Raw genomic sequence first — 16,535 nt, forward strand, 5'->3', positions numbered from 1 at the left:
ATGCCTGCCGAGGCAGGTGGATCATTTGAGCTCAGGAGTTCAAGACCAGCCTGGGCCACATGGTGAAACCCCATCTCTACCAAATACTTAGCTGGGTGTGGTGGTGCGCACCTGTGGCCCCAGCTACTTGGGAGGCTCACGGGGAGGACTGCTTCAGCCTGGGAGGTGGAGGTTGCAGTGAGCCGCAATCGCGCCACTTCACTCCAACGTGGGTGACAGAGCAAGACCCCATCTAAAAAAAAAAAAAGAAAAAAAGGAACCAGGGTCAGGCACGGTGGCTCACACCCATAATCTCAGCACTTTGAGAGGCCAAGGTGGGCAGACTGCTTGAGCTCAGGACTTGAAGACCAGCATGGGCAACATAGTGAGATTTCATTTCTACTAAAAAAACAACAACAACAACAAAAAAAAAAAACACACACACACACAAAGATTAGCCGGGCGTGGTGGCATGCTCCTGTAGACCCAGCTACTCAGGAGGCTGAGGTGGGAGGATCTCTTGAGCCTGGGAGGTCGACATTGCAGTGAGCTATGATAGTGCCACTGCACTCCAGCCTGAGCAACAAAGTGAGACCCCGTCTCAAAAAATAAAGGCAACCAGGAACCTCAGCACAGGAGTGTCCCATGACATTGCTGAGCGGAACGCAGGAAGTCTCCCGGAGAGATGGATAATGTGGTCCCGATTTTGTTCTTTGAAACCTGTTGCTTATCTAGAAGGAAACCTGAGAGGAGAATATTGGCCGTTAGCAGCGGTTGCCCTGAGAAGCCGAGATGAGAGAGAAGGACATCTGCTCTTTGACTGGAAATTGCCTTATTATTGGAATTCCTGTAGCAAACAACCCTTTTGTCATCCAGATCAAGTGACTTTTCCACGCCGTTCTCCTTTCTGTGTGAAACAACCAAGTAGAGCGGAACCGCGTCCTCGCCTCTGCTGGTGTCTCCCGCGTAGAGCGGAACCGCGTCCTCGCCTCTGCTGGTGTCTCCCGCAGAGCGTTTCCCTCGCCAGCCTCCCGTGCAGGGCGGGGGCCGGGACCCAGTGAGGATGCCTCGCCCGCCTCATGCTCCCCACCCCTCCTCTGCTTTCTGGCGTGTTCTCTCCGCCCTCCACCGTGCGGCCCTTGCTCCCGCTGTCTTCAGTCATCCTTCACCCAGGTCCTGCCCTACCCAGGCTGACCCAGGAGCCCAGGAGTCCAGCTCCAGGCCTGCATCTGCAGTGTCTCCCGCACCACTCTCTCCCTCGCCCACGATGGGGGGCTTTTGGAGGCTGGGCACCTGCCACACCCTGCCACACACACACTCCTCTTCACAGGCCTGCATCATGGGGGCTGCAGGGGGCCTGCCCTCCTGATGGGTGATGGGAGCAGAGGGGAGCAGGCTTTAGGGTCAGGGGTCAGCAACACAGCCCTGGACTGGACCACGGCGCCTGGGCCCCGTTCCCTGCAGGCTTCTGCCCGGGGGCACAGGGCACCCAGACCTGCTGGAGGCTGCTCCTGTTCTCTCCTGCCCTGCAACATGGGAGTGGCCAAAGCGTTGCAGGGTTTTCTGTAATAAGCATTTCTTTATTTTGTTGTGTTCCAGTCACTAATTGACCTTTGTCCCTTCCTCCCCCTGCCTCTTTGTGCCTCGCTGGACACGCCAGGGGAGTTCTCAGGTGAGTATCTCTCTCTCCTGTCTCCCCTCCGTGTGGGAGTGGGTGGACGGGGTACGCCCCGAGCTATCCCGTCACCGTGGCTGTGTGGACTGCCCCCCACGTCGCCGCAGCGCCTGTGCTTCTGCTCGCAGCCACCGCCGCTCGGAAGCTTGTTCAGTTTGCTCCACCAGCCACTTGACAATGACCTGGATATCCAACCCCCCCTGCCTGAGGAGTCCCCCGCGGGCCATTTCTGAAGGCCCTGCAGAGCCCTGAGACACGCACAGCAGTGATGGGACATGGCCAAGGCCAGCTCTGGGGCCCCCCCTACTGTCAGGCACACCCCAGAAGTCAGGGGTCCTTGAGGCCCCCGCCAAGCCCAGCCCGCGGCCCCTCCCCACCTCGGTGGACAGGTTGAGTCCTGCTCTCTGGCCGCACAGCAGGAGGCTCCGAGGCCCCACCCAGAGCGGGGTGGACCACTCAGAGGCTGTCCAGGTACAGCCCCCCAGCCTCCAGGCACAGCCTGTTCCCACGGGGTGCCTTCCGTCCTCAGCCCCACCCAGCCCGGCATTTGGGGTGAGCTGTTAGCTGCCTGCCCACAGGTGACGTTGGCCTGGTAGTCTTCATGGAACCCCAAGGATAAACTTTCCAGAAGGAGTAGCTGGCTCCATCCCATCTCCTGCCCTCTAACTCCCTCCTGCACCCACCCTAACCCAGCAGACCCAGCTCTGAATTCCTCCCAGCCTGCTGTCCACACGGGCTTAACGCGCTTCTCTTCTCTCCCTTTCTCCCTCTCCTCCCGCCCTGGTTGCCCATCTCCTGTGGGACGGGGACGGCTCCCTAGTGCGCGATGATTTCTTTGGTAAGGCTGAGGCCCCGCTCCAGCGCGCGTCGCTCCTCCACCCCCACATGGTCTCCTGCTTCATGAGCTGTTTGCTTTGTTCTGCATGATGGGGACGGTGTTGGGGCCGCCGGGGTCAAGGGGGCAGCCCTGGGTGAAGCTCGCTGTGTCCAGGCTGCCTCTGGGCTGTGGGAGGTGGCAACTTCCCCCAAGGGACAGACTTGAAGGCCCGAGGAGGGCAGCCCCAGCCTCTCTGAACCCCCAAAAGTGCAGGGCAGACCCTGCCTATGGGGAGGAAGGCCCATGTTTGAGGCAAGGGAGGTCATAAGAGAGACAGCAGGCAGGACCCCTGAGTCCAGGTGCAGAGGCGTGTGATGCTGTCTCTTGACTACGGAGACAGTGGGGGAGTGTGTGGGAGGGCAGGACCTTGGAGTTTCTTTCCATCCTTTTGGGGTTTCTGGGGCATGCTTGCAGGGAGCTCAGTCCAAGTCCACTTGGGGCCTGGTGGCAGAGGAGCCATCAGTCCTGCCAGGGAGCCAGGGAGCCCTGTCCTCACAGCCGCGCCCCATCGCTGCATCCTAGCTCTGCTGGCCCTGCCGTGAGGGCCAGGCCTCTCCTCGCCCACCTGTCCCCTCACCGCAGCTCCAACATCACTCGCCTGAGGGTGGTGGCTCTGAGAGGGCCTGTCTGGTGACGGACCTGCTGAGGGCTCTGAGGTGGCGGCACAGTGGCCATTCAGGGGCCTGCATCCGGCCAGCCGGCCTGTGACATTGGTCGGACACAAGAACCACCCCAAGGCCTGGGAGCCTGCTCTGTGCGCAGACTGGGCCCGGCGTGAGCCCCCCACTTCATGGCCCTTGCTCCCTGCAGATCGGGCGTCACCCCCAGCCAGCTACCCTCTTCAGAAGCGTTGCCCTGAGGCAGGTGCGGCGGCATCAGGGTCCTGTCTTGAAGGGCCCAGGTGAAACCTCCACACCTTCTGTTTCAGGAATGGGCAAAGAAGTGGGGAATCTGCTGCTGGAAAACTCACAGCTTCTGGAAACCAAGTAAGAGTGCCCTTCTCCTGTGTGGTGGGGCTGAGGCAGCCCTCCTCACCAGGGCTGGAGAGTGAGCTGGGCCAGAGGGCGCCTTGGGGAGGACCTGACTCCATCGCCAGCAGCTGTCCTCATCTGGGGCGGGAGGAACTTGGAGCAGGGCTCCGCCTGGTTTCTTTAGGAAGCTTATCTCCAGGAGCCTCTAACGAGGGTGACTGTGGAGTTTAGTCAGATAGGGGTACGGTCTCCCATTCAGCCACCTTCTTAACCAGGCTGTGCCTTCTCCAGGGCAGAAGTGCAGGCGCCCCGGGAAGGCCCCTTCACGTACCCGTATGCCACGCTCGCAGCGCTCCCATCTTTCTGCTTTTTCCAAGAAATGCCTTGAACGTGGTGAAGAATGACCTGATTGCCAAGGTCGACCAGCTGTCCGGGGAGCAGGAGGTGCTGAGGGGCGAGCTAGAGGCTGCCAAGCAGGCCAAAGTCAAGCTGGAAAACCGCATCAAGGAGCTGGAAGAGGAACTGAAAAGGTGAGGGTGGGGCATGGAAAGCCAGTCACAGAGGGACCCCGGCCTCAGGGTTCCAGAGTGCCTGCCTCCTCCAGTGCCTGCTCTCCAGCCCGAGTGGCTTTGTGCACAGCCTGCCTACCCCCAGCTCCAGCTCACAGCCACTCCACCCCAACTAGCCGAGTGGGGCCGTGGTCTCCTCCTGAGCCTCCTACAGCGCACACTGGGCCTGTCTCGTGTGTGCCTTCCCAGCACGGCGTCATGTGGGGCTCGGCTGCAGCTCCCACCATCCCACTCCTCCAGCCCTTTGATCAGCCAAGGTTTGGCCACGGTCCCTGGAGAGCTGTATGTTGGGGCTCCAGCCCTTCTCTGATGGGCAGAGGACATGTGGGGGCCCCGAGACCATGCCTCTGCCCAAGAAGGGACCCAGATCTGCTCTGGGTTTGCCAAGCCAGGGCCCCTGTGCTTCACCCTCCTCTGCATTCCCAGGCAGCCAGTACGGAAGGCTGGGCTTCAGGGTACTCGTGCAGCAGTGGCCACCTGCCCCCAGGGAACCAGCAGAAGCGTTCAGGGCCCTGAATCAGATAGCTGCTGCGGGGGTCCCTGTGGGGAGAGCCCCCAGCCTTGCACAGAGACAAGGACACAAGTTCGGGGCAGGCACTGCCCGCTGTGTGTTCCGGAGGCCCCTGGGAGGCCCTCATCCTCCCTACCTCCTTCCCTTTCCCGCAGAGTGAAGTCCGAGGCCATCATTGCCCGCCGTGAACCCAAAGAAGAGGCGGAGGATGTAAGCAGCTATCTCTGTACAGAATCGGTACATCCACTCTTCACTCTTCACAGGCGGGGCGGCCACCATCCACCATTCACAGGCAGGGCGGTCACCATTCACCAATCACAGGCGGGGCGGCCACCATCCACCAATCACAGGCAGGGCGGTCACCATTCACCAATCACAGGCAGGGCGGTCACCATTCACCAATCACAGGCAGGGCGGTCACCATTCACCAATCACAGGCAGGGCGGTCACCATCCACCAATCACAGGTGGGGCGGCCACCATCCACCAATCACAGGTGGGGCGGTCACCATTCACCAATCACAGGCGGGGCGGTCACCATTCACCAATCACAGGCAGGGCGGTCACCATTCACCAATCACAGGCGGGGCGGCCACCATCCACCATTCACAGGCGGGGTGGCCACCATCCACCATTCACAGGCGGGGCGGCCACCATCCACCATTCACAGGCGGGGCGGTCACCATTCACCAATCACAGGCGGGGCGGTCACCGTTCAGCATTCACAGGCAGTACATTTCACTATTCACACACGGTATATCCTACTATTCACACTCAGGGCATGGGCATGGGGGACAGCTCCCGGGGACTCACCGGCCCTTCTGTCTCTGTACAGAATCAGTATAGCCCACTATTCACATGCAGGGCTGGGGGCACAGGCAGGGGGCCCAGGTGGGGTCCTGGGGACTCGCCTGCTCTTCTGGGCTGACAGCTCTCCCACCCCTCCTGGGTAACACCTGACCCCAACGGCATCATCTGCTGCCCCACTCCCGAGACCACATAGAATCAGAACCAGGCCCTTGGGCAGGACCACGGCCCTGGCAGGATGCCGGTCACCTGTCAGCACCAAGTCCTAGTGCATGCCTTTTGTATAGTCACAAGCGGGTCTCCCTGGCTCTGCAGCCTGGCCAGTGCTCCAAGTCAGTCACCTGATGTCCCCTTTTCAGGACCTACCCCACCCCTGAGGAGCCCAGGAGGCCCTCGGGCAGGCTCTCTGCTGCCTGGGCATTGCCAGCCCTCCCCTTTAGAACCACCACCCCCTCCAGGGGAGAGGCCAGAGGGAGCACTGCCTGTCAGTGGGCCCCTGGCCTCCTTCCTTAAGGAGAGCAGGCCCGGCCCCAGGGCAGATGCCGGCCTCACCTGCACTAGCTCAGTCACCTGGGGGCCGTGGTGACGATAAAGTGAGGTTGTATGTCTCAGGCCATCCCGTGCACCCCGCACTCCCCACGGTCTAGGAGAAACACAAGTGGAAGGCGAGTCATGTCCCCCCCCACAGCCTGTCCTGCATGAGCCGAGGGTGCCACCGGTCCTGGGCCTCTGCCCCTTGTCACGGCCTGAGGCTGGATGTGCACCTGCAAGCACAGAGTGCTGAGTGCCAGGGGCCCTGTGGGGACTCGCACTTCCTCACTCCCTGGCAGCTCTGCTGAGCAGCCCTGGGTAGGGGAGCAGACCACAGACCCCACGTGGGTCTGTCAGAACCCAAAGTGTTCAGCCGGCTGGACCCTTCCTAGAGCGTCCCATCTACTCATTTCACACTGGAGCAGTCCCACCTGCACCTCACCTGAGGCATTTGGGGCCTCCACGGACATGCAGGGAAAGTCACCCACATCGTGCCTCTCACGCGTGTCCTGGCAGCCCTGGCAGGGTCAGGCTGACTCCAGGTTCCCCTCCCCCCTTGCTGACACCCCTCAGGCTTCTTGCCTGAGGATCTGCAGGAAATTGGTACTGAGGCCAGGCGCGGTGGCTCAAGCCTGTAATCCCAGCACTTTGGGAGGCCGAGGCGGGCGGATCACAAGGTCAGGAGATCGAGACCATCCTGGCTAACACGGTGAAACCCCGTCTCTACTAAAAAATACAAAAAAACTAGCCGGGCGAGGTGGCGGGCGCCTGTAGTCCCAGCTACTCGGGAGGCTGAGGCAGGAGAATGGCGTGAACCCGGGAGGCAGAGGCTGCAGTGAGCTGAGATCCGGCCACTGCACTCCAGCCTGGGTGACAGAGCAAGAGTCCGTCTCAAAAAAAAAAAAAAAAAAAAAAAAAGAAATTGGTACTGAGATCCACCTATACCTGGAGGCCACGACCCTGCCCCGGTGGAGGCACCCCAGGAGGAAGCAGGTGTGACCCGGCCTCCAAGGCTGGCTGATTGAGCCTCTGTGCCTCTCCCCTCCACAGGACAAAATCCCCATGGCCCAGCGCCGCCGCTTCACGCGGGTAGAGATGGCCCGTGTGCTCATGGAGCGGAACCAGTACAAGGAGCGGCTGATGGAGCTGCAGGAGGCTGTGCGGTGGACCGAGATGATCAGGTGGGAGTTGCGGCCACCCCAGGAAGGGCTGTGGGGTCATCCCTGATGGCAGAACTGCGGCTCCCTCCTCTGCACCTCCCTGTCTTCTGGGGGGACTGAAGGGTGCTGGGTGCTTCCTGGTGGGAGCCCAGAGAGTACCAGGCAAGGGAGGCGTGAGGGTGCTAGCAGGCTGCTCCCTATGCCCTCCCCCGCAGAGCATCCCGAGAGCACCCATCCGTCCAGGAGAAGAAGAAGTCCACCATCTGGCAGTTGTAAGCTGGGGGCCCCAGGGGGTGTGGGCAGCAGCTGCAGGGGAAGGGGCAGGGAAGTTCCCTGGTCCTCTGCCCACCCCTCACCTCCCTGTGCCTCCGGCAGCTTCAGCCGCCTCTTCAGCTCCTCCTCCAGCCCCCCTCCGGCCAAGCGCCCCTACCCCTCGGTGAATATCCACTACAAGTCGCCTACCACGGCCGGCTTCAGCCAGCGCCGCAGCCATGCCATGTGCCCGATCTCGGCGGGCAGCCGGCCCCTGGAATTCTTCCCTGATGAGTGAGTGTCCCATGGTCCCCACTAGTGGCCTGCAGTGGGGTTGGGGAGGCCCTGTCCTGAGGCCCCTCCCCTCCAGGACCTGAAGCGGGACTTTGAGGGCAGCCTCCACCTTGCTGGCCACATGCCAGGGGTCGTGACCTCTCCCTGCACACTGCCTGCCCCTCCCTGCAGCGGGGAGCTGGGCTGCTTTGGCTCCGAAGTGTTTGGTTCAGGATGTCCCTTGGCAGAGGCTGTGCACACCAACAGTCAGGGGGCTGCGCTGGGCTCCACGGTGGCCTCTGCAGCAAGGAGCCACTTCAGACGTATGTGCAGTGGCCGCGCCTGTGCCCTGGCGGCACTCCAGGTCCTGGTCTGTGGAGCCCTCCGTGACTATGGCCAAAGAGCAGCCTCTGGGTTGAGCAGGTGCCAGCTGTGGCCTGCAAGCCCAGGGGCATACCCGGTGCTGGGAAGGCCACCCTCCCTAGCTAGGCACTCGGTGGCCGGGAAAAGGCGAGGATGGGCCTCCCTGCCGTGACCTCCCCCAGGGCAAGCCTGGGGCACTGTGGGTGCCTGCTGCTCGGCTGCCGCTCACCCTGGACAGAGACATCACCCATCATTCTTCCACTCAGCGACTGCACGTCCTCCGCCCGTCGAGAGCAGAAGCGCGAGCAGTACCGCCAGGTGCGTGAGCACGTGCGTAACGACGACGGCCGACTTCAGGCCTGCGGCTGGAGCCTGCCCGCCAAGTACAAGCAGGTGCGGGCGGGGCGCTTCGGGGACAGGGCGGGGCCCCGCGGGGGCGGGGCGTGAGTAAGGGGCGGAGCGTGAGTAAGGGGCGGGGGGGAGGGCGGGGCAGTGCCGGGTGTGGGAGGGGACGACGGGCGGGGAGGGGACGACGGGCGGGGAGGGGCGGGGCCTGGCAGGTCCTAGTAAGCCCCCTGGGCAGGGGTCTGGAGGGTCGGAGGAGGAGCCCTGCGGCTCCCACGCCCCCACCTGCCTCCAGTCTTGAGGTGGCTCTGCCGCAAGAAGCTGGCAGCTCGGCCTAAGGTTTCTGGAGGGATGGGTAGGAGCCATGGCTGGTGCCCATAGCGCCTCCCTGCTCCCTGCAGCTGAGTCCCAACGGGGGCCAGGAGGACACGCGGATGAAGAACGTGCCGGTGCCCGTGTACTGCCGCCCTCTGGTGGAGAAGGACCCCACCATGAAGGTGAGCGGGCGAGGACCCCGTTCAGGCCGGCTGGGCAGGCGGGAGGCTGGGGAGCGCCGGTGACACCCGACCCCGGCCCTGCCCTTGCAGCTGTGGTGTGCTGCGGGCGTCAACCTGAGCGGATGGAAGCCCAATGAGGACGACGGTGGGAATGGAGTCAAGCCAGCGCCAGGCCGCGACCCCCTGACCTGCGACCGCGAAGGAGACGGTGAGCCCAAGAGCGCCCACGGGTCTCCCGAGAAGAAGAAGGTGAGTATGGCGGAGGCCACCGGGCACCCTCCCTGGCTGAGTCTCAGGACAGCTCAGCTGCAGAGCATGCTGGGAGTGAGACACAGGACAGCACCCGGAAGCAGGGCGGCACAGGGGCTCCTGGACTGCGGGAAGCAGTGTCTTCCCTCCCCAGGACTGAGCCGCCTTCTGGGTTTTCAGTAGGAATCTTGGCCCACGTGGCTGTGAATGGGGCTGCAGCTGGGGCGGCCCTCCCCTCCCCTCTCCGAGTGCCATCCAGCAGTGTCCGTCCCCTGGCTGGGAATGGGGCTGGGGTGGGCCCTCTTCCCCTCCCCCTCCCCTCCTCTCCTCCCCCTCCCCTCCTCTCCCTTTCCCTCTCCCCGACCCCCCAAGTGGCCTGGAGTGGCAGAGCTTGCTTCCAAGTGGTCGGAGGCTTAGTTTTATGGCCCGCTTGGGCCTCTTGGAGCTCAGCGGCTTCCTCTGTGGAGACGAAACCATGTATGCAAGCGCTTTAGAGTGCAGTCCTGAGTCCGCATTGCTCTGGCCCCGGGAAAGGACAGCCATGTCCTCTCAAGCTACAGTTAAGGCTGGATCCTGACAGATTCTGGGAGTCCCATGGCCCTGTGCTCCTGCCGGGTAGCCTCAAGCTCGGGCTCTGACCTTGATCCCGTGCCCTGAAACAGGCCAAGGAGCTCCCTGAAATGGACGCCACCTCCAGCCGGGTGTGGATCCTGACCAGCACCCTGACCACCAGTAAGGTGGTGATCATCGACGCCAACCAGCCGGGCACCGTGGTGGACCAGTTCACCGTCTGCAACGCGCACGTACTGTGTATCTCCAGCATCCCTGGTGAGCGGCTGGAGTGGGCGTTTCCACTTGGGCGCCACTCCCTTTTACTAACAAGCTAAGTAAAAGCCCAGCCACACAGCACCCACCTTCTCGGGGTGTCCTCTGGACACGGGAACATGGCAGTGGACAGTGGGAGGGGCGACACCCAGTCAAGTGAGGCCCTGGGCCCTGTTTCTGGGAGGAAGCTCGCAATGGCCTCGGCCTCTTCTTCCTACCTACTCGGGACCCCACGCTCACCTGGTTAGAGGGCGAGGGGTAGGCACGGCCCGCAGCTTGAAGCATCACTCGAGGACCACAGGAAAACATTTCCTCATGCTGAATGTGAAACCTCCAGTTGGGCCGAAATCTCACGGCCTCACCAGGGGCTAAGGGGGTGTGGGTGAGGAGCTTCATGTCACCCCTGTGAGCAGTAACCTTGGTGATGTTCTGGGCCAGCCCCAACACTGGGAGGACGAAGGGGTGCTGAGGGCTCTGCCAGGTCTCTGGTGTGAAACCACAGGGCCGTCTGGGTTCTTGAGGGTCTGCCACAGGATCACAAGTTGTTTGCTCCCAGGACCAGGGTCTTACTTCTCAGCTCCCCTGGCCCAGGGGCCCGCCCAACAGAGCAGGCTTGCTGGAGTCCCAGGCCTGCAGGCAGAGGGTCCTGGGTGGGCTGTGGGTGGAGCCATGTGTGGAAGCTGGGTCTGCTGGGAGAGTGGGAGGCCAGCTCCCACTCCCTCTGCCCCTGTATGAGTGCTGGGCACACCCTTGCAGTAGTGGGTTCCCCAGCACAGGCTGATGGGCCGTCCCTCTCCCCAGCGGCCAGCGACAGCGACTACCCCCCCGGGGAGATGTTCCTGGACAGCGACGTGAACCCAGAGGACCCGGGCGTGGACGGCGTGCTGGCCGGTATCACCCTGGTGGGCTGTGCCACCCGCTGCAATGTGCCACGGAGCAACTGCTCCTCCCGAGGGGACACCCCGGTGCTAGACAAGGGGCAGGGTGAGTCCTGGGCGAGTTTCCCCCATCCCCTCATTCCCACCTTTCTGCCCAGCCCAAGCTCACCTCTCCTAACACAGGGGAGGTGGCCACCATCGCCAACGGGAAGGTCAACCCGTCCCAGTCCACAGAGGAGGCCACAGAGGCTACGGAGGTGCCAGACCCTGGGCCCAGCGAGCCAGAGACGGCCACATTGCGGCCCGGGCCTCTCACAGAGCACGTCTTCACTGACCCGGCCCCCACCCCATCCTCCGGCCCCCAGCCTGGCAGGTGAGCAGGAGCGGAGGGGAGGCTTGCAGAGGTGGGAAGGGCCTAGGGGTCTTGGGGCAGGTGCATGCCCCGTGGCCCCCCTGGAGCCACCGTCCTTCCTGCAGTGAGAACGGGCCAGAGCCTGGCAGCAGCAGCACGCAACCAGAGCCGGAGCCCAGCGGGGACCCCGCAGGAGCAGGCAGCAGTGCTGCCCCCACCATGTGGCTGGGAGCCCAGAACGGCTGGTAGGAAGGGCCCAGGGCAAGGTGGAGGGAGGGTCCCGGGTGAGTCCCTCGCCCATTGCCACTTCTTTCTACAGGCTCTACGTGCACTCGGCTGTGGCCAACTGGAAGAAGTGCCTGCACTCCATCAAGCTGAAGGACTCCGTGCTGAGCCTGGTGTGGGTGACCCAGGCTGAGGGCCGGGCGTCACGGGGGAACAGGGCGGAGGGGGCCTGCACAGCCTGGCCCAAACCAGGCTCACCGCATTCCTGTTTCAGGCATGTCAAAGGCCGTGTGCTGGTGGCTCTGGCGGACGGGACCCTGGCCATCTTCCACCGTGGTGAAGGTGGGGCCTGGCAGCACGGGGTGTGTGGGTGGCAGCTGATGGCCCTGGCAGTGTTTAGCCAAGGGACTCCCGGGGTTCCAGGCCTCTCCTTAGCCTGGCAGTGGGTATCTCAACCCCTGATATCCCGAGCAGAGGTGGGGCCCAGCCAGGCCTGAGCAGGTGTTCGGGGCTCCCTCCAGATGGCCAGTGGGATCTGAGCAACTATCACCTGATGGACCTGGGCCACCCGCACCACTCCATCCGCTGCATGGCTGTTGTGTACGACCGCGTGTGGTGTGGCTACAAGAACAAGGTGCACGTCATCCAGCCCAAGACCATGCAGATTGAGGCGAGTGCTGGCCAGGGCCCCCAGGGAGGGGAAGAGGCTCCTGCCAGCCAGCAGCTCTCCCGCACCTTCCATACGGAAGTCCACAAAGCCCCATGTGGGTCTCACCCTCCCGGCACCTTCCATACGGAAGTCCACAAAGCCCCATGTGGGTCTCACCCTCCCGGCACCTTCCATACGGAAGTCCACAAAGCCCCATGTGGGTCTCACCCTCCCTATACTGCCTATGAGTCAGGCTCCAACAGGCACAAAGCAGGCGCAAAGAAGATCTGAGGGGGCTATAGGTGGCCCTGGGGCTGTGGCAGGTTTGGGGCTCCCCACTTCCTCTCCTCTCCCCAGCCCTGTTGATGGGCAACCATGACTCCACAGAAGTCATTTGACGCCCACCCGCGGCGGGAGAGCCAGGTGCGGCAGCTGGCGTGGATCGGCGATGGCGTATGGGTGTCCATCCGCCTGGACTCCACCCTGCGGCTCTACCACGCACACACGCACCAGCACCTACAGGACGTGGACATTGAGCCCTACGTCAGCAAGATGCTGGGTGAGGGGCCATGCCAGGTGGGGTGGCGGGGGGCTCAAGGCCAGCCGCCCTGACCACTCTCCCCCCACAGGCACCGGCAAACTGGGTTTCTCCTTCGTGCGCATCACAGCCCTGCTTGTCGCGGGCAGCCGGCTCTGGGTGGGCACCGGCAACGGAGTGGTCATCTCCATCCCCCTGACAGAGAGTGAGTGGCATGCACCCCTGCAGGGGCAGTGGTGCTGCCAGAGGTGTCCATGGGTTCCCGGGGGTGGCTCTGCAGGGCCACATGGGAGGGTGCCTCGCTGCCCCTTCGCTGACCACTCTCCTCTTCTCCCATGCTCCTCCTGTGTCCCCAGCTGTGGTCCTGCACCGAGGCCAGCTCCTGGGGCTCCGAGGTAAGCCCAGCCACCTCCTGTCCCCCCACGGAGCCTCTCCCACCCTCCATCTGTATGCGGGCTCAGCGCCTCTGGGTTCTCTCCCTGCAGCCAATAAGACATCCCCCACCTCTGGGGAGGGCGCCCGTCCTGGGGGCATCATCCACGTGTACGGCGATGACAGCAGTGACAGGGCGGCCAGCAGCTTCATCCCTTACTGTTCCATGGCCCAGGCCCAGCTCTGCTTCCACGGGCACCGCGATGCTGTGAAGTTCTTTGTCTCGGTGCCAGGTGAGGCTGGGCCCCTCCTGCCATCCACATCCCCTGCACGCCAGTGGTTGCCGCCTCCCCCAGGAGGCCACTGTCCTGAATCGCTTCTGCCATCCCAGGGAATGTGCTGGCCACCTTGAACGGGAGTGTGCTGGACAGCCCAGCTGAGGGCCCTGGGCCAGCTGCCCCTGCCTCGGAGGCCGAGGGTCAGAAGCTGCGGAACGTGCTGGTGCTGAGCGGCGGGGAGGGCTACATCGACTTCCGCATTGGTGAGCGGGGCCCAGGGACGGGACTGAGGTTGGGCGCGGGGGGAGCCTGGCCCTCACTCTGCTGCCTTGCCTGCAGGAGACGGAGAGGACGACGAGACGGAGGAGGGCACAGGGGACATAAGCCAGGTGAAGCCCGTGCTGTCCAAGGCGGAGCGCAGTCACATCATCGTGTGGCAGGTGTCCTACACCCCCGAGTGAGGCCACTGCCCTGCCTGGCCCGACCTGTACATAGGACCCCCGACCACCTGACCCCCGCCTGCCCTGCGGGGTAGCCAGCCAGGCGCCGCCACCCCTCTTCTAACCTCTCAACCTGCAGCTTTCACCTGAGTCTGGTCCCCTCCAGCGGGCAGGGAGTGCGGGGATGCCCATCACCCCTCCGGCGGGCAGGGAGTGCGGGGATGCCAGTCAGCTGGGAGGAGAAGGGAGGGGTGCTTCCACCCGAGGGGAAGATGCTCTCGGGACAGTTTCCCGGGCGGCTCCTGGCCAGCTTCCAGCCCAGAGTCCTCAAGTCCAGGGCACCTTGGGCCCAGCGCAGGCAGGACCCAAGGTGGCCCTGGATCCACCCTGGGCCTCCTACTCCCCAGCACCCCTGGAGGAGGCAGGGGCTCCCCACCGCCGAGGCTGCCTGCCCTGGGCCCACCTCTGCATGCTGCTCATGGGGCCACCCTGCCTCCCGGGCCCTCACTCTGCCTAGGGGAGCTGGGCCAGGCACTAGCCTTTGCCCAGGGAGGTGGGCCTCGGGCTGCCCAGGTGCCTGCACCCCAGCCGGCCTTCTCTGGGGCCTCCCCGTCCTCAAGCCTCTATCCTCTGTCTGTCCCCCCCTCCGGCTGTCCCCTGCCCAGGGAGCTGGCATGAAAGCACGAGGCCCAGCTCCCTCGGGCAGCTGCTTGAGAAGAGAGACTGCTACCCCATCCTGCCCACGCGGGCAGGCTCTCGCCGTGTCCCCCCAGGCTCTGCCTGGGCAGAAGACTCACCTTGGAGGAGTGGGCCTTGGAGTCCTGTCCCTCCCAGAAGCCCCCAGGGTGGGATTTCTCAGGCTGCCAGGGCAGGCCCAGGCCTCAGGAAGAAGGGGAGGCCCCTGGCCTCTCCGGGTTCAGTCCTAGGACGCAGGCTCAGCCTCAGGTTGATGGGGGATAATGTGCTCCTGGGGCCTGCCTCCTGCACGGGGCTCCACGGAGCCCAGCTCCCAGACACGCTACTAAGTGCCTAGGGTTGCCCGCTGTGGCCTGCTCCCCGGGAGCAAGAGGCCACCAAGCAGAGGCCCATGGGGCTGAGGATGGAGCCGCCCCCAGCCGACTCCAAGCCCGTAGCGGGCAGAGGCCACCCTGGACTGCTCTCCCTGTCCAGCCGGGCCTCGCTGGCCTACTCCTACCTTCCAGGCCCACTGCACTCCTGTCTGGGAGGCCCTGATGAGGGCAGCCCAGCCCCCGCACCCACCCCCAACCAGAGAAGCACAGATCTTGGGGAGCTGCCCCACAAGCCCCGCTGGCCACCGTGGGCTGCAGCCACTGCGCTGCTGGCTTCTCCCCACCATCCCTGCCACCTCCACTGTGATGTATGTCTGCTCCCTCGTCTGTTCCCCCAGGATCTCGAAGTGACTCCGGGCTGAGCAGTGGTGCGGCTGGGGGAGGGGTGACGATTCTCCTCAGGCTTTAGCCCTGCAAGCAAACCCACATATCTGCTCTGTATGTAATAAACGTCTGTTTCTGGACCCAAACCGACACGAAAACGAGGACTTCACTTTATTATAAAAAGAAACGTTGGACCATGTTGGGCTGGGCACCAGGACAGTGTTCTGGCACGTTTCCAGGCGAGCCGCGCAGGCTCCTGGAGCAGCTCCTCGGGCAGAAAGCCCTGTACGCCAGGGATTGGAGAGGCCCGCGCCACCCTCGATGCAACGTCCTGACAGGTGGATGTTCCAAGTGCTGCGGGGTGGGGCCAGAAGCCCGGCCACCTGGGCCCTGGAGGAGGCTGGGGTGTCAGAGCCTCTGCGAGGCGCACCTGCCGGGCTACTCATACAGCCAGTGCCCGGCGCTGTCCTCCCAGCACAGGAGCTCGTCTGTGCGGAACCAGAGCGCGATCTCGCGGCGGGCACTCTCCACCGAGTCGCTGCCGTGAATCAAGTTCCTGAACGGAAGAGGCGCGCGTGAGCGCGGGAAAGAGAGCTCCGGCACGGGTCCCACGAGGGCCGAATTGGGGGAGGCCGGACGGGGCTGGGCCCGTCCCCGGGGCGAGCCTTACTTGCCAACCTCGATGCAGAAATCCCCGCGGATGGTGCCGGGCGGGGCGTCGGCCGGGTTCGTGGCCCCGATGAGCGCCCGCGAGGTGCGCACCACGTCCAGCCCCTGCCATACCTGTGCGGGGGACGGGGGCGGTATCACGCAGGGGTGGGGTCCCGGGGCCGTCCGCCCGCTTCCCGGGCACTCACCATGGCCACCACCGGCCCGGAGGCCATGTACTTGACCACGCGGCCGTAGAACGGGCGTTCACGCAGCTCGGCGTAGTGCTCGCGCAGCAGCTCCTCGGAGGCCTGCGGAAGGGTCAGGCCGCCTGCGCCCGCACCCGGCACCCAGGCGTCCCCAGGTCCCCAGGTCCCCGCCCCCCTTCCCCCCACACCGCGCCCCCGCTCGCCCACCGCGCCCCGCGCCCCCACCTGCACCAGCTTCAGCGCCACCAACTTGAAGCCCTTCCTCTCGAAGCGCCGCACGATCTCGCCCACCAGCCGCCGCTGCACGCCGTCCGGCTTCACGGCCAGGAAGGTGCGCTCGTGTGCGCCGGTGCAAGCTGCGGGGCAGGCGGGGACGTGGCGTCAGACCGGCCCAGCACCGGCCGCCCACCCCCCGCCCGCGCCGCTCCGCTCCGCTCACCGGCGGGGAAGAGGTTGGCGAAGATAGTCAGCACCAGGCAGATCATGATGGCGGTGCGGGCGCGGGCTCCGCGGGGCGGGGCGGTGGCGCCCGGGGCGGGGCCTGCGCTTAAAGAGGCCTGGTCCCGGCGCGGCGGCCTCCGCGGACGCACTCAGGGAGGCTGCTTCACTTGCACCCCGGAACCCAGCAGCCGTGGGGGGCCAGAGGGCAGCTGCGGAGGCCAAGTCTCC

At 64.4% G+C, this 16,535-nt stretch overlaps 2 protein-coding genes across 52 annotated transcripts in view; one reads left to right on the forward strand and one right to left on the reverse strand.

Moving 5' to 3' along the window:
* Positions 1-15,159, forward strand: part of MAPK8IP3 (mitogen-activated protein kinase 8 interacting protein 3) — a 64,460-nt gene extending 49,301 nt beyond the window's left edge. For 8 of the 50 annotated variants that reach the window (XM_077985046.1, XM_077985055.1, XM_077985047.1 and 5 more), the window contains 22 exons: positions 3,433-3,517; positions 3,880-4,032; positions 4,738-4,819; positions 6,970-7,100; positions 7,295-7,351; positions 7,455-7,625; positions 8,234-8,360; positions 8,714-8,809; positions 8,900-9,058; positions 9,721-9,886; positions 10,685-10,867; positions 10,945-11,134; positions 11,239-11,358; positions 11,433-11,513; positions 11,613-11,680; positions 11,860-12,008; positions 12,375-12,546; positions 12,617-12,730; positions 12,882-12,920; positions 13,011-13,190; positions 13,289-13,438; positions 13,515-15,159. In XM_077985046.1, coding sequence (XP_077841172.1) covers positions 3,433-3,517; positions 3,880-4,032; positions 4,738-4,819; positions 6,970-7,100; positions 7,295-7,351; positions 7,455-7,625; positions 8,234-8,360; positions 8,714-8,809; positions 8,900-9,058; positions 9,721-9,886; positions 10,685-10,867; positions 10,945-11,134; positions 11,239-11,358; positions 11,433-11,513; positions 11,613-11,680; positions 11,860-12,008; positions 12,375-12,546; positions 12,617-12,730; positions 12,882-12,920; positions 13,011-13,190; positions 13,289-13,438; positions 13,515-13,636 — 2,795 coding nt within the window. In that variant the 3' untranslated portion in view covers positions 13,637-15,159. Of the gene's footprint in view, positions 1-1,639; positions 1,652-3,432; positions 3,518-3,879; positions 4,033-4,737; positions 4,820-6,969; positions 7,101-7,294; positions 7,352-7,454; positions 7,626-8,233; positions 8,361-8,713; positions 8,810-8,899; positions 9,059-9,720; positions 9,887-10,684; positions 10,868-10,944; positions 11,135-11,238; positions 11,359-11,432; positions 11,514-11,612; positions 11,681-11,859; positions 12,009-12,374; positions 12,547-12,616; positions 12,774-12,881; positions 12,921-12,986; positions 13,191-13,288; positions 13,439-13,514 lie in introns of all 50 variants that reach the window. The other 42 variants (XR_013411326.1, XR_013411346.1, XR_013411331.1 and 39 more) reach the window with 15 other exon arrangements.
* On the reverse strand, positions 15,158-16,360 carry NME3 (NME/NM23 nucleoside diphosphate kinase 3). 2 transcript variants are annotated; one of them, XM_015125309.3, is made up of 5 exons: positions 16,306-16,360; positions 16,092-16,222; positions 15,867-15,968; positions 15,688-15,792; positions 15,158-15,565 (listed from the first exon to the last, which is right to left on the reverse strand). In XM_015125309.3, exons 1-5 carry the CDS (start codon positions 16,349-16,351, stop codon positions 15,452-15,454), a joined length of 498 nt encoding a protein of 165 aa, XP_014980795.2. In that variant the 5' UTR covers positions 16,352-16,360; the 3' UTR covers positions 15,158-15,451. The 2 variants fall into 2 exon arrangements, with proteins under 2 accessions (XP_014980795.2, XP_014980794.2); XM_015125308.3 differs by having other exon boundaries at positions 15,680-15,792.
* Positions 16,361-16,535: the final 175 nt, after the last annotated feature.

Source organism: Macaca mulatta, chromosome 20, assembly GCF_049350105.2.
Source record: "Macaca mulatta isolate MMU2019108-1 chromosome 20, T2T-MMU8v2.0, whole genome shotgun sequence".
NCBI lineage: Eukaryota > Metazoa > Chordata > Mammalia > Primates > Cercopithecidae > Macaca > Macaca mulatta.